At 56.0% G+C, this 22,018-nt stretch overlaps 1 protein-coding gene across 8 annotated transcripts in view; it reads right to left on the minus strand.

Moving 5' to 3' along the window:
- Positions 1-22,018, minus strand: part of RGS12 (regulator of G protein signaling 12) — a 170,127-nt gene that overhangs the window by 136,642 nt on the left and 11,467 nt on the right. For all 8 annotated transcript variants that reach the window (XM_035294238.3, XM_078367649.1, XM_078367646.1 and 5 more), the window contains exon 2: positions 3,057-5,014. In XM_035294238.3, coding sequence (XP_035150129.3) covers positions 3,057-4,916 — 1,860 coding nt within the window. In that variant the 5' untranslated portion in view covers positions 4,917-5,014. The remainder of the gene's footprint in view (positions 1-3,056; positions 5,015-22,018) is intronic.

The raw sequence follows: 22,018 nt of genomic DNA on the forward strand, positions 1-22,018 counted from the left end.
ATTATCTGTCTCTCAGGTCCCCTGAGGACCATAAGCACCATCAATCATCTAAAGCAGCATCATGCTCCCCACTGTCCAGGTCACTTGGAACTTCAAGGAGAAAGCAGGTGAAGGTGCCCTGTACTCCACAAAGAACCATGTAAACACCAGTGAACCTTCACTACAACACAGCAGTGGAGAAAACATAGTTTTAAATATGTATTCAAAGAGATGAAGAATCTCCTGATTTCAAAGAACATTTTCACCACTTTCCAGGGCCCTTCACCTCCCCATCCCTGCCCAATACAAACAGCCCACACTGAGGCCAGCTCCCTGGCAGTGGTCCTGCCCCAACACCGATGGGCTCCATGCGGAAGTGAGGCGAGGTCCAGGGCGGGCAGGAGGGCACCTCCCTGAGAAGCCAGCTCAGGGGTCAGATGAAGAGACAGGGAAAGATGGGCAGCAGCACACACAGCTGCAGAACGACTCCTCTAAGAAGGAGGCTGAGGCTGGGCACGGTGGCTCACGCCTGAAATCCCAGCGCTCTGGGAGGCTGAGGCAAGAGGGTCAGTTCAAGACCAGCCCGGCCAACATGGCAAAATCTCATCTCTACAAAAAATATAAAAATTAGCCGCTATGGTAGTGCGTGCCTGTAGTCCCCGCTACTCAGGAGGCTGAGGTGGGAGGATCACTTGGGCCCACAAGGCGGGGTCTACAGTGAGCTATGACTAAGCCACTGCACTCCTGCCTAGACAATGGAGCCAGACCCTGTCTGCGACCCCTGCAAAAGAGAGGAGGTTGAAAATCCATATGATTACAAGTGTTTTAACAAAATTCTATGCTTAGATACATCAAAATGTTGTCAGTGATCATTTTGAGGAGACAAAAACCAGAAATCTGTCCTTCATCCATTTTTTAATTTTTTTCAGAGTCAGAGTCTCGCTCTGTCACCCAGGCTAGAGTTCAGTGGCTTACAACATAGCTCACAGCAGCCTTGAACTGCTGAACTCAAGCGAGCCTCCTGCCTCAGCCTCCCAAGCGCTGAGTTAAGGTGCGGGCCGCAGCATCTGTCTCCTTCCTCGTCCTTCAATGCTCTCAGGCACCATATTTCATTATGGAAAACACTAGTCCCAGGAGGGGGAAAAAGTAGAAATGTTCATCAAACACAGCTTCTCCGACACCCTGGCCCTCCCCACCCAGCCAGCAGCCTCGGAAGGTCTTCTTAGGATAGTCTCAGGATGTGAATAAACACAAAAAGCGTGTCTTGACATCGTAAATGGTGCGAACACAGGAAGCTAAATGCTGAACCCTCACCTGTCACAATGGCCCTAGCTCCAAACAAAACACCTGCAGCACGGCCCGCACAGCAGCACCGCCTCCTGCTGGACGACGTCCTTCCAGAGGGTTCCCTGCACCCAACCACACAGGCACAGCCCCACACAGCCCCGCACAGCAGCACCGCCTCCTGCTGGACGACGTCCTTCCAGAGGGTTCCCTGCACCCAACCACACAGGCACAGCCCCACACAGCCCCGCACAGCAGCACCGCCTCCTGCTGGACGACGTCCTTCCAGAGGGTTCCCTGCACCCAACCACACAGGCACAGCCCCACACAGCCCCGCACAGCAGCACCGCCTCCTGCTGGACGACGTCCTTCCAGAGGGTTCCCTGCACCCAACCACACAGGCACAGCCCCACACAGCCCCGCACAGCAGCACCGCCTCCTGCTGGACGACATCCTTCCAGAGGGTTCCCTGCACCCAACCACACAGGCACAGCCCCACACAGCAGCACCGCCTCCTGCTGGACGACATCCTTCCAGAGGGTTCCCTGCACCCAACCACACAGGCACAGCCCCACACAGCCCCGCACAGCAGCACCGCCTCCTGCTGGACGACGTCCTTCCAGAGGGTTCCCTGCACCCAACCACACAGGCACAGCCCCACACAGCCCCGCACAGCAGCACCGCCTCCTGCTGGACGACATCCTTCCAGAGGGTTCCCTGCACCCAACCACACAGGCACAGCCCCACACAGCAGCACCGCCTCCTGCTGGACGACATCCTTCCAGAGGGTTCCCTGCACCCAACCACACAGGCACAGCCCCACACAGCAGCATCGCCTCCTGCTGGACGACATCCTTCCAGAGGGTTCCCTGCACCCAACCACACAGGCACAGCCCCACACAGCCCCGCACAGCAGCAACACCTCCTGCTGGACGACGTCCTTCCAGAGGGTTCCCTGCACCCAACCACACAGGCACAGCCCCACACAGCCCCGCACAGCACCACCGCCTCCTGCTGGACGACATCCTTCCAGAGGGTTCCCTGCACCCAACCACACAGGCACAGCCCCACACAGCCCCGCACAGCACCACCGCCTCCTGCTGGACGAAGTCCTTCCCAGAGGGTTCCCTGTTTTCCTCATTTTCTCTCTTTCCTGCTAGAAACTTAGCTCTCAAAGGAAGGCAGGGGCCCCAAAGGGATACTGATGGGTCCAGTTCTTTGGGGCAGCACTATACACCACGAGGTACCCCTCGGTGAGCAGGCGGCATGTGGCATCCCAGGCCCACTGCGAAGTCCAGCTGGCATTTTCCACATCAAGATATCCCTTATGGAGGAAGCAGCATGAGGAACCAGCTTTCAGTGCTTCAAGAATATTCTAGCCTCGAAAGGGATTTGGGACACGGGGATGAAGATTCTGGGGTCAGACCTAAAATGGGCTTCAAGGGGCTTCAGGGACAGAGCAAGGGAGGAACAGGAAGGGGAGGAAGGGCCTTACTCTGAACTCTAAGATGACAACTTCCCTCTCGCCACCACCTATCCTGCCCAGATGTCCCGCCCAGGACCATCCATCAGAACCAGAACCAGCACCAGAGACTCAAACAGGGCTGGGGGCCAGGGGTCCCAGCAAGACACAGTCCACAGCCCAGAGGCAATGCAGACACCCTGTGATGGCCAGAGGCCACAGGGCCAGCCAGAAGAAGCCAGGACCTGCATCTGGTGACCGGGAGTCACCTCCCTGTGGCTGCTAAGTTAGAGGCCAGGGCTCCGTGCTAAGTGGCTCCTGGCAGGCTTACCTTTTTATCTTCCTTAGTCTTTCGAACATTTCGATGCGGACCAAAAATGTTTTGCATTCCAAAGGCCTTCCTGGACCACTCCCTCTTCGGGGCACTGCCCTCCACCCTGTAGCGGTCCGCCGGGATCTTGCTCATGGGAGGGGGCAGTGTGCCACAGTTGACGCTGGACCAGCCATCAGTAGAATCCGTGTAAGACTCCTGGTCGCTGGCATGTCCACACTGCCACTCCCGGAGCACGTGGACCGGGAGCCAGCGCTGGTTGAAAGCAGAGCTGGCACCCACAGTGCCCCTTTTGGAAGGGGGGACCGAGCTCCTTGAAGAAGTTGGGGGCAACTCCACAGGAGAGGCCGGCCCGAGGTGCTTGCTCAGGTCCCGAAACCTATCAGTCTGATGAGCAGCCTCAAATGGGGGGCTCCCCTCAGGGTCCGGACAGAAGGGCCCAGTCCAGGGAATACCCCAGGGTTGGGCACCTCTCCCACCCACACCGTCCCACGCACTGCCTCCGGGGCCATGCCTGCTCGAGCTCCCACCCAGGTCCACCACAAGGACCCGGTTGCTCTTCTCCTCCTGGTTGAAGTTCCCAATGCCGCTGTCACTGTTGCTGCTGGTGCTGTTGTTCTGCTGGGCATCAGCGTCCCCGTCCAGAAAGGCGCGGGCCCGCATGCCCTCAATCAGCTCGCCCATGTCTCGGTACAGGACGGAGATGAACTGCAGGACAGGGAGGGAGGACGCAGGGAACTCCAGACAGCCATTGGTGTCGGGGTCGGCTGTGCACTCAAACCCGAAGCGCCGAGCAATGCCGTGGTGGATCTTGTGATGAAACAAGTCTGGGTCCACCATGAACACATGGCAGGAAGTCCGCAGGGCGCCCTCTTCCTCCTGGGCCAGGCTCCCATCATCATTTGTCTGCATGGTTACCAACCCGAAAAACCGCCTGTCGTCTGGGCACACGGCACTGAAGGCCAGCTTCTCGGCCGGGTACTCAGCCACCACCCCAGCCTTGTCGGTGCCCAGCTGCACACAGTCATGCATGATCTTCATGGTCACCAGCGAGTGGATCTTCTGCTCTGCCCGCAGGCGCCGCATGCAGCCACGGATGGCCTGCAGGCTGTCGGACTCCAGGCTGGAGCTCGTGGCGGGAAGCTCAATGGAACCTAAGTAGCCCACGATCATGGCCACGTTTAAAATACTCGCATCCAACGCAAAGTCGTCATGACCTTCAAGTCCAACACTGAAAACCAAGTCGTCATGAATAACTTTGGATACTTCCTCCTTAGAAAGCATGCTGGGGTTTGGGTTATTTACACTTTCATGCCCAACATCAAATCGCACTGCGGCCGACTCCGAAAGGGATCTCTGTTTCAACCTCAAGGGCTCTGAACTGCTCGCACAGAGGCCTGGGTTCTCGAAAATCATATTGAAAATCCCCCCAGACTGCATGTCCTCCACAACTCGCTCTGCTCTGTTTATACCCAGTGCCTTTGAATCCAGCTTGGGCTTCAGCCAGCCTTTTCCGTCATACAGTCCCCCTTCTTCGTCACTGGAACAGGACTCCAAGTGGCCGATGCCTTCGGCAATCACCATGTGCAGGACGCCAGAGCACTTCCCAATCAGTTTCACTACATCTTCATGAGACGCCTTTTTCACGTTAATTTCATTGACTGCAAATATCTGGTCTCCAGCGCGGAGGCCCACGAAATCCGCAGGGCTCCCTCTCATGACGCAGCTGAGCACACAGGGCGCCTGTCCCGAAAGCGTGAATCCATAGCCCGCCCTCCCCCGGGCGACCTCCACGCTCCGCACCCTCAGGGGCGCCGGCCCAGGCAATGGGCGCTTGGCCGCCTCCCCTGCTCTATACATTCTGATGAGCTTCCAAGACCAGGAACACGTCTCATTGTTCCCGCAGAGCCATATTTCAGGGAATGCTTGATGCTACCATGTCTTCTTGAAACAGTACCCTAAGAAAGAAAAATGAAGAGCTCATTATTAAAGATTCCATATTTCTCCACTGCTCACTGGTATTACCTAAACACAAAAAGATAATTCATAATAAAATCGCCACAGAAAGGGCCTCTAAGTGTCGATATGCAATAAATCTTAAAGGCAGGCTAAGAAACTTCCTTTCAGTGTAGACAATGTCTCCCTCAACTGCCACCTTGTTACTGCACCAGTTCCTGCCAGGCCGACCCACCGTGGGCATGAGGGTGCAGGGCTGCTTCTCGGTGCTGCTTCCACACCCCGTTTTGATAGAAGGGCCCCTCGTTACTCAAAGTGTGGTCCATGGACTGGCAGTCTGTCTGAAAGGCAGACTCTCAGATTCCATGCAGAACGAGCACACCCAAACACACATTTCACAGGATGGCAGAGTCACAGTGTGAGAGCAAGGCATGCCACAGGTTTCAGGTTCAAAGGCACCTGCAGAATACCGAGTCTCACCCCTCAGTTATCAGAAATCCCCTCATATCAAGTTTTCCATCAGGAGAGGGGGCACCTAATATTCCATGACCCTCCCACATTAATTTGTTTTGAATATACTGTGTGGGAGAAAACACATTAGTCTGAAACAACCTCAGTCAATACCGCAGAGGCCACCCAACAGGCTAGATAAAAACCACCATGTTGGAAATAGATGCTCGGTGCCGCAGAGAAAAATTCACACTGAGACAAAGGATCTTTCATCAATGCAATGTTCACTTCCTGGACTGCAGGAAGGGTACTCCCAGTAGCTGTCGTGCCACGAGAATACAAAGAACAAAGGAAAACACACAAATTTATCCCTTCCGCATCTGGGGTTGCTCTTACTGCTGTGTCTGATCTCCGATGGCTGGAGCCAGACCTCACAATCTAAACTATAACTTGATTGGCTGATAACTCAAAACTTTTCTAAACAAGTAAAAGCAATGGAGAGCTGGGACATGCCTGTGAGCACGTCCAGCACAGATATTTTGGTTAAAGTACAAGCACATAGAGTATACTATGTGCCTGTAAGCACGGCATGTCTAACAGCGACATAGGAAACTTCAAAAAGGAACTTTTCTATTTCTCAGATACTACCAAAAACAACAAAGAAATGTCATATTAACTCAATTCTTTCAGGGGGTATGACTTTAAAAGTATTGGTTGTCAGCCAGGTGCAGTGGCTCATGCCTGTAAGCCCAGCACTTTGGGAGGCTGAGGCGAGTGGATCACCTGATGTCAAGAGTTCAAGACCAGCCTGGGCAACATGGCAAAACCCCGGTCTCTACTAAAAAAAAAAAATTAGCTGGGCACGGTGTTGCATGCTTGTAATCCCAGCTACTCAGGAGGCTGAGGCAAAGAGAATCACTTGAGTCTAGGAGGCAGAGGTTGCAGTGAGCTGTGACAAAGCGTATGTGGTGTCATCACCAGGGAAGCCCACTAGAGACTCGCTGCTAGGGTTTTTACTGGGTGTTGGGCACATGGGCACCCTCTGCTGCCCAGGCTCTGGACTCATAGAGGGAAGGGAAGGCAGGTTCTTAGCATAAACCGTGTTGTCCACACAAGCAGCTGAGCACAGGGAGCCCCTCCTCAGTGAGGGTGGTGGGCACCGTCCCGGCACCAGCCAGGGGCCAGCGTTGCAGGAGGCCTCCCTCAGGATGCAGCCTCGGGCCTGCTGTGCGGATCTCGTCTACAAGACTCTTTAAAGATCATTTTAAAAAGCAATACAGTAAGTGATTATGTTGTGAAGATGTAAAATAGAATAAAAGGTATGTTTTTTAAAGAAATAATCGTTGTCAAGGTATTCCAAGAGATTTTTGTGTGTTGGGATAAAGCTCCGGCAATGGGATCATAAACAGATTCAAAGTAATATACACACACAAAAGCTGCAGAACTAGAGGAAATGGAGAGGCCATCACTAGGAGACTCCAGAAGTGGCTTCGGTGACAAAACACAGACATACAACGTGCGTACTTCATAAAATTATGTTTTGATACAGAAGAGTAAAAAATGTATGTCAATTACTACATGACTCAATATCTGAGTAGCACTGTGTTAGCAATTTAAATGTTAGGACTGGACATTTAACTATTAATGTTCATCACTAAAAAATAAATAAATAAAAATAAAAGTGGGCCAAGAAACATGTTTGGGGACCTTCTTAGTGGATCTTCTTAACAGGTGTTGACAGGCTAGCTGATGGCCCCTGATACACTCATGTCCTAATTCCCAAGACTTTGGATGGCTCCTTCCATGGCCAGAGGGACTGCAGAGGTGAGAGTATGGTGCACTCGTGTGAGGCTGTGTCAGAGCCAGAGGGGACGGCCATGTGAGGAAGGGTGCAGACACAGAAGGGATTCAAGGACAGGCCTTGAGGCCAGGCAGGCAGGCAGGCGGCTGCCTCCAGAAGCTGCAAAGATCAAGGAAACAGACACAAAGCCACCAAAGGAACCAGCTCTGACACATCTGCCATCAGCCGGGTCACACTGACTAGGGACAGGAGGCCTCTGAAAACATAGGCGGGTGAATGCATGTTCTCTTAAACCCCCAGTTTGTAGTAATTTCTTTGAGCAATCCCAGGAGACAAATACAAGGGGGAATCCCTTTATCGCGGGCGAGGGGAGAGGGGAGCAGAAGGTGTGTGAAACGGCCCCGTTAAAGCACGCTCAGAAAAGCGCCTGGCTTGCGGCAGATGTCACACAGCAAAGCTGCTGCTGCTACTGGTTACGGCAAGTGCCAGCTCTCACTGTGAATGACCCCAGGACAGCAGGTCATGAAAGAATGGCTTCCTCTGGAACAGGACACCTCTTGGTTCTCTTCCAAACAAGCATAGATGCCGCCTCAATGAAAGACGTGCCCTCCCAGTTCATTCGCACCATCCGCCTCACACTGTCTGACATAATGGTGGGTAACAGTCTTCCATGCAGCCCACTCAATTTTTCTACTAGACTCTTACCACTATGTGCCTCTGCTTATTAAAAAGAAATGGTTTGTAATTCATGTAACATCTCATCTATGATCACATTCATTTCATCATTTTTATTTTTAGAGACACGTCTCACTGCACTGCCCAGGCCGGAGTGCAGTGGTGCAGTCATTGCCTGCTGCAGCCTCAAACCCCTGGGCTTAAGCCATGCCAAGCACACCCCCATACTCAGCTAATTTTTTGTTTTTGGAGAAAACTGTAAAACTGTACTGAGATATTTTCAGTCACGTATCTAGTATGAAACCAGTCTGAGCGTTTCAGCTTGTCTTTGTTGAAACCTGTGGCCCTTCACTTCCTTCTGGCAAATTAAATTGCTCTGATTCTGGCAGAATCTTCCCGGACACCAGGACCTCCTCTGCATTCATCCCAGTCTTGGAGGTGGCTCCCGAGATCCGCTTCCCAGTCAAGCGTGAGCCTCTCAGCGGCACCGGGTCCTTCTCTCTCTCCTGGCCGGGGGCGGGGCCCTGTCTTTCCGGCAGCGGTGCCTCTTGCTGAGGCTGTTCATCACTGGCTCGAGCACAGGCCCAGGCAGCTCAGGAGGCTGCAGAGACCGACCTCTAGGTCTAGGCCTATATGCTGATCTTCCTCGCCAACTCCTACTTCACAGCTGCTTCTCAGTAGTGGGGAATGAGCCCAGAGCACAGGAACGCAACCCTCACACCCTCACAGATCCACAGTGTTCACCACGTGGGTGAAGGGGCCGAGGGGAAGACACCCAGTGAACCTTGGCTAATTTTTTAACTTTTCTGTAGACGTGGACTCACTATGCTGCCCAGACCAGTCTCAAACTTCTGGCCTCAAGCAATCCTCCTGCCTTGGCCTCCCAAAATAATCACGTAAGTTCAGCTTACAGCTTAAGTTTTCCTTAAACTGTACCAATTAATAATAAAGCCAGCAGAACAGACAGTGCAATTCCGGAGACCACAGGGCACCAGATTCCAACTGAACTTGGACCACTAGTGAGAATGCCAGTTTCCAGGTCGGCTGCACCTCCCAGAGACTCTGACTTAGTAAGTGTGGGGCAAGGCCCAGAAGCTCCACCTACCCCACGCACACCCTGACTGGAGACCATCTTACCCAGCCTTTTTGTTGTGTGGAAAAGGGAACACAGCCTGGCCAGAAGTGGTTCATCCCAGCCCTGAGGCACAGATGGACTGTGACACGAAGGCCCCACTTGCCCCCGCGCAGTGCTCAGGGACACTTAGCCTGTGTGGTGTGGTGACTGACCCCCCATCAGGAGTCACCCACCACACCACACAGGCTAAGTGTCCCTGAGAAGATATTTCTGGGACCAGAAGTGCTGTGGAGTTCTCTGATTTTGGAACATCTGTATGTACATATTAAGATACGCTAGGATGAGATATCCAGGTCTGAACGTGAAATTCATTCATGTTTCATATACACCTTATACGCACAGCCTGAGGGTAATTTTGTGCATGAAACAAGGTTTGTGTACATCGACCCATTAGAAAGCAAAGGTGTCAGCTGGGCACGGTGGCTCATGCCTGTAATCCCAGCACTTTGGGAGGCCAAGGTGGGTGGATCATGAGGTCAAGAGATGAAGACCAACCTGGTCAACATGGTGAAACCCCATCTCTACTAAAAATACAAGAATTAGCTGGGCATGGTGGTGCACACCTGTAATCCCAGCTACTGGGGAAGCTGAGGCAGGAGAATTGCTTGAACCCAGGAAGTGGAGGCTTCGGTGAGCCAAGATTGCGCCATTGCACTCCAGCCTAGGTAACAAGAGCGAAACTCCGTCTCAAAAAAAAAAAAAGGAAAAGAAAGCAAAGGTGTCACTAGCTCAGTTATGCCTGTGGCGTCACATTTGCCTCAAAAGCTTTCCGATTCCCAAGCATCTGGATCAGGGATGCTCAACTTGTACTGTCAGCCCTTCACTTACTCATCATGAAAAGCTCATGGTATAAAGAGAATGACAAAACAAGACTGCTGGTGATCTAGAAATAAGTACCGCGGCCATGGCACTTCTCTACTCCTTTCCAAAGTTAAAGCCTCCTATAAACGCAGTCCTATTGGGATCAACTCCTCCGCTCATGCTGGGCAGCACCCCAGACCTTCAGGTGCAGAGAGGGGTCCTAGCCCTGAGTGAGGCAGGGCCGGAAAGACCAAACCAGCACCCATCAGCGCTGACCGTGAACACAACGCAAAGCGAGAGAGAAGCCACCCTACGAAGGCGGAGAGTCTGGGGCACAGAGGAGGAGAGGAGAGCGAGGGACAAGAATAGCAAGACAATGGCAATCGCGGCCTCCAGGCTGACGGGCTGTAATAGCGGCTGCCACTGCCAGGCCTTGCCATGCTGCCCCTGATATCCTCAACACCATCACTCTGAGGGAGGCTCTGTTACAATTCTCGCTGTGCTGATGAGGGAGTGGAGGCACAGAGAAGCTAAGTAACTTGTCTACCAGCACATAGCCAATTAACAGTAAAGGTAGACTTGAACCAGGGCTATTCTTGGCTTACTTACTGGATTCATAAAGGAAGGGTCTGACACAGCAAGACACCACACCACCTTCTCCAGCTGGGACCTGCCCTACAAATGCCCGCCCACCTCACGTTGCAGCAGCCTCCCCCGCCACTACCTTGCAGTGCCCATGGCTGCCGAACACCCACCCGGCACTTCCTCTCCCACCACACTGGGGACACACATCAGACAATCTGATGCCTGCCCTGCAGGACACACCCCATGCAGATCTGAACTGGCCATCCTGCATCTGGCCACTCCCACCATTCACCTGAGGAGTCCTCCAAGTCACTGGCCATTCTTCCCAGACCTTTCCTGGACCCAGACCAGCCTGGACCTGCCCGCCCTGAACACAGCGGGACATGGTGCCAAAGAGGGTGAGCTGGCAGATTCTGGAATCACCAAGGCCACTTCCCAGCCATTTTGCTGGATCACCAGTCAATACCTCTCCAGGCTTCCCTTCCTGGGTGCAGCATAGACTGGAGACAGTCCTTGCCTTAACCGCCCCAGCTCCTCTCCCCTCGGTTCCCCTCAGAGGACACCTGCCGTTCCCAGGCCCCAGCTCCTCTCCCGCTCAGTTCCCCTCAGAGGACACCTGCCATTCCCAGGCCCCAACACCTCTCCCACTCACTTCCCCTCAGAGGACATCTGACATTCCCAGGCCCCAGCTCCTCTCCCCTCAGTTCCCCTCAGAGGACTCCTGCCCTTCAGCAGTGTCACAAGTGCCGACTGCATGTGGGACTCTGCACAGGCTTAGGCTGCAACATAAGAAAAACAATCCCTTTCAGGAAAACCTCTCAGCCTGCGACAAAGGGCCTGGGAGATGACAGGTGACCCGGGACACGACAGATGACAGCATGCTCCTGAGAGCAGCCACCGCTTCCCAGAGCTAAAGGCAGACAAGAGTCTTCTAATGCAAAGGACCCACCAAGCCCTGAGCAGGGAGATGGAAAAAGTCCCTCAAAACTTTCAGAGGAAGAAGACAAGTCTTACACAAAGGCATGAGAATCTGCTGCCAGACACCTGAGAACACAGCCTGCAGGTGCACAGGCCTCAGGCAGCCAGGTGGTGGCTGGGGAGAGCATCACAGGCTGCACACGCCGTCCAGAGCACGCAGCGCCGCAGGCCAGCTGTTCTCCCCACACACTTCGCACCCTGGCCACCTGTGGAAATATGGACGAATCACTAATCCCACTCCAAGACTTACAATCTGCAAACAGGAAGGGTGCCTCGCCATTTCAGTGCCACAGCCCCCACCTGCAGCAAGGAGAGCGCTGAGCCAACCCGATTCACATCTGACTCTCTCCCTCACCCAGGGCACAGCCTCTGACCAACACCAGTTGTTGAGATCATCAGGTGCATCACCTCCTCAAGTGCACCAGCCCTGTCTGGCCAAAAATTGGGGTGCTGCAGGCATGGGAAGGAACACAGCAGAAGCAGACATGCAATTCCCCAACCAGCTCAGCAAGTGCCCTCAAAGCACCAGATGGACAGGCGCTCTGTGCACACGGCCCCTGAGCCCAGAGCTGCCGGCACACCTGACCTCATGGTCCCAGGGCAGCCCACCAAGGTGCCACCCCAAGACTCCCACGAACACCAACCATGCTTCCCTAAGCCCCTGCACGTTTCCTCTGCCCAGGCACCCCCAGACATCCTGGTGAGTCTGGCTGAAGCCCAAATACACCAGGGAAGAAAAATACTCCCTGCTCTCTCTAAAACTTTTTGGAACTTTAGAAAGAAAGAAGGAAGGACCCTTTGGAAAAGGAGCATTTGTGGGGCAGGGCCTTCTGCGTGTGGAATTTCACATCTCCTGCTAAATACCAGGGGCATTTCTGCTAACACAGGAAAGAGGCTGCCGTCTGTCCACACATTCCACAGTGGGGAGCGCCATCTCAATGCCATGCACAGTTCCAGGCATGAGCAGGGGCCACGAGCCCTCGAGACCAGCACACCCACAGCCTGGAGCAGGTGCGTGATCCATGCCTGACTAGGGAGGGAAGAAGGGAAGAGTGCCAGGAACCTATTTGGCTGAAACATTCTTGACTTCTCTAAGTGTCTGAACTTAATTACTTCTGGCATGTTTTCTACAATTTCTAAAAAGAACAAATATTACTTTTGTACTAAAAAGTATATGTAAGAGAGTTGATGCGGTTTTACCCGGAGGCCGCTGTAATCATGAATAAAATACCTAACTCCTAATTTACAAAAATCAACCTGGCCTTCTCTCTCCATACTCACGGCACCCCAGGCTGGCTCGGTGGAGATGGACCTCACACAGTGTGCACACACTGCCGCAGCGTGGTCTGTCCCCAGCCGTGTGCAGGCCCACGTCCAAGACCATCTAAGAGCAAGACGCGTCGGCAAAAGCCACATCACAGGACCAGAAAAGCAGCAGGCTCCATGTCATCCCAGAGAGTTTCTAAGCTTGTGGGGAGAGCCAGTTAAGAGGTGTGAACGATGGGCTCAACCCCAAACCCCGTGTCGATCAACAACGAGCTTGATCAGCACCAATTCAGAAAAGAGAGTGACAGCATGAAAGGAACCACATGTCGGAAACTGACAAAAGCCCACCCTGGCACATTTCTCAGTTGCCTGAAGTGAAGGGCTAGAAAGAAGCCTCCAAAAAAGCACCTAGAATCCACCTTCACTCCCTGACCCCAAACCCTACCACCCCATCACCCCTTTACTCAGCACAACCCAGCTCCTCCAGAGAGGGCTGTCTGCTACTTGCCAGGTTCACAAGGCATGCGCTGTGTCCTTCCTACCCACCAGCGTCCCCCAGAACGTTACCCACCCGAACAGAAGCAGAGTGCCACCGAGGGTAGGCTCAGAGGCAGGGACCACTCCCTGCTCCCTGCACTGGTTACCACCTCCCCAGGCACCCACACAGTGATCCTGAGGCCTTGGTGCCGGCGCAGACAGATGCCCATTTGTGTTTAAGGAAGGAACCGTCTCACTGGCAGTCAGTATTTGCAGACAAAAAATAAAAAGGGGGAAAAAAAAGGAAGGAAGGAAACGTCATCAAGGCCAGTACCTGATAAGGGGAGCAGAGGGTACCATGTATCTATAAGCAAGGCAGGACAGGAACCCAGACATTAAACTCCAGTTATGCTAAAGAAATCTACATGACACAGGGGCGTAAAGGCAGTGCCACTCAGCAAGCGAGACCTCCCACGTCAGCCTCTGCCACCATGCTCACACTACCCATGGTGGAGGGCACACCTGCATCTGTCTCCTTGTCCCTACACCTTCTTCTAAACTCATGTCATCGTTGTCACACCTCCTGCCATTTACTCTCCTCTGAGCAGCCTGATGCCCTGTGGCCCCCACTGCCCCAGCCAGCCAGCTCCTCCTTCCACTGCCCCACAGCCCCCACTGCCCCAGCCAGCTCCTCCTTCCACTGCCCCACAGCCCCCACTGCCCCAGCCAGCTCCTCCCTCCACTGCCCCACAGCCCCCACTGCCCCAGCCAGCCAGCTCCTCCTTCCACTACCCCACAGCCCCAACTGCCCCAGCCAGCTCCTCCCTCCACTGCCCCACGGCCCCCACTGCCCCAGCCAGCTCCTCCTTCCACTGCCCCACGGCCCCCACTGCCCCAGCCAGCTCCTCCTTCCACTGCCCCACAGCCCCCACTGCCCCAGCCAGCCAGCTCCTCCTTCCACTGCCCCACGGCCCCCACTGCCCCAGCCAGCTCCTCCTTCCACTGCCCCACAGCCCCCACTGCCCCAGCCAGCCAGCTCCTCCTTCCACTGCCCCACAGCCCCCACTGCCCCAGCCAGCCAGCTCCTCCTTCCACTGCCCCACAGCCCCAACTGCCCCAGCCAGCTCCTCCCTCCACTGCCCCACGGCCGCCACTGCCCCAGCCAGCTCCTCCTTCCACTGCCCCACAGCCCCCACTGCCCCAGCCAGCTCCTCCTTCCACTGCCCCACAGCCCCCACTGCCCCAGCCAGCTCCTCCTTCCACTGCCCCACGGCCCCCACTGCCCCAGCCAGCTCCTCCTTCCACTGCCCCACGGCCCCCACTGCCCCAGCCAGCTCCTCCTTCCACTGCCCCACGGCCCCCACTGCCCCAGCCAGCTCCTCCTTCCACTGCCCCACAGCCCCCACTGCCCCAGCCAGCTCCTCCTTCCACTGCCCCACGGCCCCCACTGCCCCAGCCAGCCAGCTCCTCCTTCCACTGCCCCACAGCCCCAACTGCCCCAGCCAGCCAGCTCCTCCTTCCACTGCCCCACGGCCCCCACTGCCCCAGCCAGCCAGCTCCTCCTTCCACTGCCCCACAGCCCCCACTGCCCCAGCCAGCCAGCTCCTCCTTCCACTGCCCCACGGCCCCCACTGCCCCAGCCAGCTCCTCCTTCCACTGCCCCACAGCCCCCACTGCCCCAGCCAGCCAGCTCCTCCTTCCACTGCCCCACAGCCCCCACTGCCCCAGCCAGCCAGCTCCTCCTTCCACTGCCCCACGGCCCCCACTGCCCCAGCCAGCCAGCTCCTCCTTCCACTGCCCCACAGCCCCCACTGCCCCAGCCAGCCAGCTCCTCCTTCCACTGCCCCACAGCCCCAACTGCCCCAGCCAGCCAGCTCCTCCTTCCACTGCCCCACGGCCCCCACTGCCCCAGCCAGCCAGCTCCTCCTTCCACTGCCCCACAGCCCCCACTGCCCCAGCCAGCCAGCTCCTCCTTCCACTGCCCCACGGCCCCCACTGCCCCAGCCAGCTCCTCCTTCCACTGCCCCACGGCCCCCACTGCCCCAGCCAGCCAGCTCCTCCTTCCACTGCCCCACAGCCCCAACTGCCCCAGCCAGCTCCTCCCTCCACTGCCCCACGGCCCCCACTGCCCCAGCCAGCTCCTCCTTCCACTGCCCCACAGCCCCCACTGCCCCAGCCAGCCAGCTCCTCCTTCCACTGCCCCACGGCCCCCACTGCCCCAGCCAGCTCCTCCTTCCACTGCCCCACAGCCCCCACTGCCCCAGCCAGCCAGCTCCTCCTTCCACTGCCCCACGGCCCCCACTGCCCCAGCCAGCTCCTCCTTCCACTGCCCCACAGCCCCCACTGCCCCAGCCAGCCAGCTCCTCCTTCCACTGCCCCACGGCCCCCACTGCCCCAGCGAGCCAGCTCCTCCTTCCACTGCCCCACGGCCCCCACTGCCCCAGCCAGCCAGCTCCTCCTTCCACTGCCCCACAGCCCCAACTGCCCCAGCCAGCTCCTCCCTCCACTGCCCCACGGCCCCCACTGCCCCAGCCAGCCAGCTCCTCCTTCCACTGCCCCACGGCCCCCACTGCCCCAGCCAGCTCCTCCTTCCACTGCCCCACGGCCCCCACTGCCCCAGCCAGCTCCTCCTTCCACTGCCCCACAGCCCCCACTGCCCCAGCCAGCCAGCTCCTCCTTCCACTGCCCCACAGCCCCCACTGCCCCAGCCAGCTCCTCCTTCCACTGCCCCACGGCCCCCACTGCCCCAGCCAGCTCCTCCTTCCACTGCCCCACAGCCCCCACTGCCCCAGCCAGCCAGCTCCTCCTTCCACTGCCCCACAGCCCCAACTGCCCCAGCCAGCTCCTCCCTCCACTGCCCCACGGCCCCCACTGCCCCAGCCAGCTCCTCCTTCCACTGCCCCATGGCCCCCACTGCCCCAGCCAGCTCCTCCTTCCACTGCCCCACGGCCCCCACTGCCCCAGCCAGCTCCTCCTTCCACTGCCCCACAGCCCCCACTGCCCCAGCCAGCTCCTCCTTCCACTGCCCCACAGCCCCCACTGCCCCAGCCAGCTCCTCCTTCCACTGCCCCACAGCCCCCACTGCCCCAGCCAGCTCCTCCTTCCACTGCCCCACGGCCCCCACTGCCCCAGCCAGCTCCTCCTTCCACTGCCCCACGGCCCCCACTGCCCCAGCCAGCTCCTCCTTCCACTGCCCCACAGCCCCACTGCCCCAGCCAGCCAGCTCCTCCTTCCACTGCCCCACAGCCCCCACTGCCCCAGCCAGCTCCTCCTTCCACTGCCCCACAGTCCCCACTGCCCCCACTGCCCCAGCCAGCTCCTCCTTCCACTGCCCCACAGTCCCCACTGCCCCAGCCAGCTCCTCCCTCCACTGCCCCACAACCCCCACTGCCCCAGCCAGCCAGCTCCTCCTTCCACTGCCCCACAGTCCCCACTGCCCCAGCCAGCTCCTCCTTCCACTGCCCCACAGCCCCCACTGCCCCAGCCAGCTCCTCCTTCCACTGCCCCACAGCCCCCACTGCCCCAGCCAGCTCCTCCTTCCACTGCCCCACAGCCCCCACTGCCCCAGCCAGCCAGCTCCTCCTTCCACTGCCCCACAGCCCCCACTGCCCCAGCCAGCCAGCTCCTCCTTCCACTGCCCCACAGCCCCCACTGCCCCCACTGCCCCAGCCAGCTCCTCCTTCCACTGCCCCACAGCCCCCACTGCCCCCACTGCCCCAGCCAGCTCCTCCTTCCACTGCCCCACTGCCCCACAGCCCCCACTGCCCCAGCCAGCTCCTCCCTCCACTGCCCTGTGGCCCGCACTGCTCTGGCCAGCCAGGTCCTCCTGCTTCTGTCCAGGGCAGGCCTGCCATGCATGTGATGTCAAGGGAATGGTGCTGGGTGCAGCTGAGGTACAATAAAACAGCTGGAGCCCCTGTAGAGATTGAGGGTGGGCCCCACAGATTCTTATGGAACAACTAGGCCCCTAGAAGCTTATGGGCCTTACTCTTCACCCTTCAGGAGCCCAAGGCAGAGCAGGGCTCAGCTCAGAGGGATGCCAGGTATGGCTCGTGCCTGATGGAATGGACACCATGAGATTCACAGGAGGCCCATAAAGTTAAAACCATCACTGTCAGCTTGAGCTACAAGGGTCAGAGGCAGCACAAAACAAAAAGTGGGAGCTGGACCCCAAATCCTACTGTCAGGAAGCAGGCTGAGAAAACAACTCAGCTGCAAGCAAGTGCTGTGTTGCAGGTAAAGGGAGCATGACTCGGAGAGAGGAATCAAGGCCTCCAAGGACAGAGGGACAGTCATCAGTCCCAAATTGTGACACCTGACCAAGGAACTGCCACCATCTTCCAGGCTGGGTCTCAGAATTGAGGCACTCCAGAGGCTCCTTCCTGCCTCTATTTTCCCTCATTTTGAGCAGGAAGGTCTGGCCTGTGGTGCTTCCCATGGTGGTACCGTGGCTGTGGGTGGATGGGCTGGCAGCATGTCTCTCTAGTTCGGGTCAACAGGAGCTGCACCTCAGCCCACCTAGAGCCAGTTTAGAGGATGGGGTGGAACTCTGAGCAGACGCTGTCATGGAACGACATTGCAGTAGGTGTTTCTTGTACACGGGAGGGACATGAATCTCTGGGACCACCAGGTGCATGGTGACAGGTGGCCTCTGAGACGATCCCCATGACACCACCTCCTGGTCATCCTGCCCTCTGCAGTCCCTCCCCTGGGTGTGGGCTGGACCTAGTGACTTGCTTCTAACAGACAGAATGTGCAAAAGAGATGGGATGTCACTTCCAGGATTAGATTACCAAAAGATCATGGCTTTCGTCTTGCTCATGCTCTCCCTCACTGGCTCTCAGGGAAGTCACTGCCCAGTTGTGAGCTGCCCAAAGAAGCCACCCGCATGACAAAGAAGGGATGTCTCTGGCCAACAGCCAGCGAGGACGTGATGTCTTCCAACAGCAACATTAGCACCCCTGGCAGTGGATCTTCTGAGGCTGCCAGCAGCCACACAAGTGTGCGCGGAGGCAAATCCTCACCGTGCAGCCCTGGCCAACGTCTTGATCACAGCCCTGCATAAGCCTCACCAGGAATCCTGACCCCAGAAGCCATGAGGCTACAGACAAGGTGTGGTGCACAGCGGCAGCTAACCAGTGTGCCACATGATGCAAAATACCGGGGTCGTCTGACTTGCTGCCAATCCTGCATTATGTACAGCAGAAATAAGAACAAAATGGCTCTGTACTCATTTCTAGGTGGCAATATATGCTTAGGTAGTTTCAAAAATGGTCCCTGAAATCTACTCTGTGAGGAGGTGATTAAGGAAATCAGGCCGGATACACCAGAGACAAACACTACAGAATGAGGAAAGTGGCTAAAAAGAAGACGAACTGATCACAATCTCACAAGCTAAGTCTAGTTATCACTTACAGATGAGGAAACCAAGGCCCAGGCACCACGACTGAAGGCAGAGTTTGGACTCAAAGCCAGGCTGACTGATGGCAGCCCCGGCCACCTCCCTCTCCAGCACCACACCAGCACACGCCACACAAGCCCGTGGAGAAAGAGACCTCCCTGGAAGCACATTTCCACTACCAAAAATTCTTTATCTGGTTCTCAAAGAGTCTCTCTTGGTTCCTAGGTAGCTTTAATCTCCCAAACATGAATATTAATAACCTACATTTACGCAGCAGGTCCGCAGCCACCAACATTATGAGTAGTTTTTGAATAATTTATTAGGCTGAACTGAAGAGTATGATACATAAAATGTCCCAGGTCAGCATTTTGTTATCATGCATAGTTTTGTGTGGGTTTTTTAATTGCATTTTAGGTTTTGGGGTACATGTGAAGAACATGCAAGATTGTTGCACATGTACACACATGGCAGTGTGATGTGCTGCCTTCCTCCCCATCACCGACATCTGCCATTTCTCCCCATGCTATCTCTCCCCAACTCCCCACCCCCTGCTGTCCCTCTCCTATTTCCCCCCTACAGTTTTTTATAAATGTCAGTTCTTGAGGTTTAAACATTTCAAGTCCAAAGAAAGCAAAAGGCCAAGCATCTGGGACACATGAATTCAACGCCTCAATTCTGGCCTCATGGAGCAAATGCTCTTTGTTTCTCTTCCAGAGTCAATCCCAGAGAGTCCCACACATGGCTAGGCAGCAGCACGGCGACTCCGCGCTTAGAAAAGAATTCACTCAAAAAATAGAGCAGTTTTTAGAATTCAGAAGGATGGCAGATTTGAATGATTAAAAGAAAGAAATGAGAAGTAAGGAAGAAATTGAAGGCTGGCATCTTGAGGCCGGGCGCGGTGGCTTACACCTGTAATCTCAGCACTTTGGGGGGCCTAGGCAGGTGGATCACGAGGTCAAGAGATTGAGACCATTTCGGCCAACATGGTGAAACCCCACCTCTACTATAAATACAAAAATTAGCCGGGCATGGTGGTGCGCACCTGTAGTCCCAGCTACTCAGGAGGCTGAGGCAGAATTGCTTGAACCCAGGAGGCGGAGGTTGCAGTGAGCCAGGATCACACCACTGCACTCCAGTCTGGTGACAGAGTGAGACTGTCTCAAAAAAAAAAAAAACAGGACTGGCAACTTTCAAAATGCTTTGTTTCTTGAACATTTGAGAAAAATGTATACATTATTCCAGTCCAGCAGCAGTAAAAGTGGCATTCAGAGAGACATATAAAGCTGGAGACACAGTTTGGCTAACATCATACTACTCGCGTAAAGCATGAACACTGGCTTACTTCTCTAGCTCCATCTTCTAGAGAATACACCAGCGGCAGGTCTGTCGGCGGGGGGGGAAGCCAGGCACCAGGGAGATGAATTGGCTTAGTTCCTCCCGTCTTTTGCTCCCCCCACCCCCACGCCACCAGGGCAAGTTCAAGTTGCTGAGGAAAAGGAGGGGGCTTCTCCTGAGAAGACTCTGCAGACTCCTCCAAGGACCCAAAGTCCACAGAGCAAAAGAGCCTCCAGGGACAGGATATCCACACATATGCTGAAATAGGGCACTGCTGGTTCCAGGGTCCCCATTCCCAGGAAGAGGCCTCAGACCAAGCAGCCTCTCTCACCCGGAACTTTACCTTTCTGGGATGCATGGAGGAGAAAGTCCAGATTTAGCAGAAAAGATATTATCATAAATTACAAAGATCTGTTTTACAGGTTTACAAATAGTAATATGTTATATCTCTGAGTGATTCTAATCTTTTACAATGTAGAGTTATATCAAGCAGAATCCAAAGGCTACCCAATGAAGAGAAACACAGGTGTGGAGCTCCCCAATCTAAAAGAAAGAAATGAGAATTTAAGACCACCGATGATTAGAAAAATTAGAAAAGGCCCCAAATGCCTCACATCATACTGCCTGGGCTCGCACAGGGCTCCCAGGATGGGACAACCGCCTGCAGTGTCAGAAGCCACAGAAGGTGCCTGGCTAAAAACCAGGTCGCCATGTGCAGCAGAGATCTCCGCCCCCATCGTGGCCATCCCAGCCTGGGCAGGCACTCCTGGCTGTTGCTTCCCGACTCAGGTTTGGGGGCTTCACAGGGATACTGAGGCAGTGTGTTCTGAAATGATGACAATTTTATTCTCTTAACACAGGAACACTTTCTACATACAGAGCAATGTAAAAGGTCTCACTTAAGGAGACAAGGCGGCAAGGGCCACAGAGGTGAGGCTGAGGGAGCCTGCAGGTGCCTGAGGCTCACTGTCACCCAGGTCCCCATCCAGTCGGAGGCCCTCCCACACCCTCTTTGCCTAGGTCGCTGCACCAAGGCTCACCGTGCACAGTGGCCACACCTCCTACTGGACTCTCCGCTTCACCCGCTTGCTGGCCCACCCTGCCCTAACCCTCCTTCTGCCCATAGCTGCCAGCTCATTGTCCTTCCCTGCTTCCTCACCCCTGTCCAAGCACCTGTCCCACTGGGTCCAGCCTCTTGAGGCCCTCTCACTTGGTCCCTCCCCAAACCTCAGAATCCCCTCAGCCAGACCCCCCTCCTCCGGCCCCATGATTTTCCTGCTCACTCATTCATTGAGTTATTCATTCAAGGACCGTGTCATGGCTCCTGTAGCAGCTCCAGGTAGGCAACTATGAATGGGCAACTGGTGATGGCCCCAACCTCCCAGGGCCAGTTGCCCTGGGGGTCACAGACAGTTAGACAGCCCGATGTCCCAGGGCACACAGACCCAGGCCTTGCAGGAGACACCATTTCCAAATCACTCTCTTCTGAAATGGGCCCTCTCTCGGTCCTCCACAACTTTGTGGCTCAGCCCACAGCCCACCTCCTCCCTGAGGCCCCACCAACCCCTCCAATGCCCCCAGACCCCAGGCTCTGAGCACCCACCCACAGAGCAGGGGCCCCACTCCAGCTGTGCCTGCACACTCCTGGGTTGCTTCCCTTCTCATGCACGTCGTCCCACAGCCTTCTGGGGCTTTCCAATGCGGCTGCCCTGGAGGGGTAGGAGGACTCACTTCTGTAAGCAGCGGGAGCAGGGCCCACCAGCCATGAGAGGCTGGGAGGGGCTACGCACAGCAGGCCCCACCTGCCTGTGCCTCCGTGGTTTTTAAGGTCACAGAATATGAACTCCAAAAACTCCAATCCAACACACCACAAAGACACTCAGACAAGGGCAGGAGCCCCCACCCCAGACCACCACAGCCAGGACTCAAGCCCACCGGGCCCAAGCCACGTCACAGGTGCAAACCCAACCCTGCGGTCCGTCTGGCAGGGCCTGCCTTGTGAGCTCACTTGGCTTGCTCTGGGCACCGGCCTGCTAACGACCTGGCATCGGAAAAAGTGAGCAGGACACATGGAGGACACAGCCCTCCAGGACACCCCCATG

The sequence above is a fragment of the Callithrix jacchus genome, chromosome 3 (genome assembly GCF_049354715.1).
Source record: "Callithrix jacchus isolate 240 chromosome 3, calJac240_pri, whole genome shotgun sequence".
NCBI lineage: Eukaryota > Metazoa > Chordata > Mammalia > Primates > Cebidae > Callithrix > Callithrix jacchus.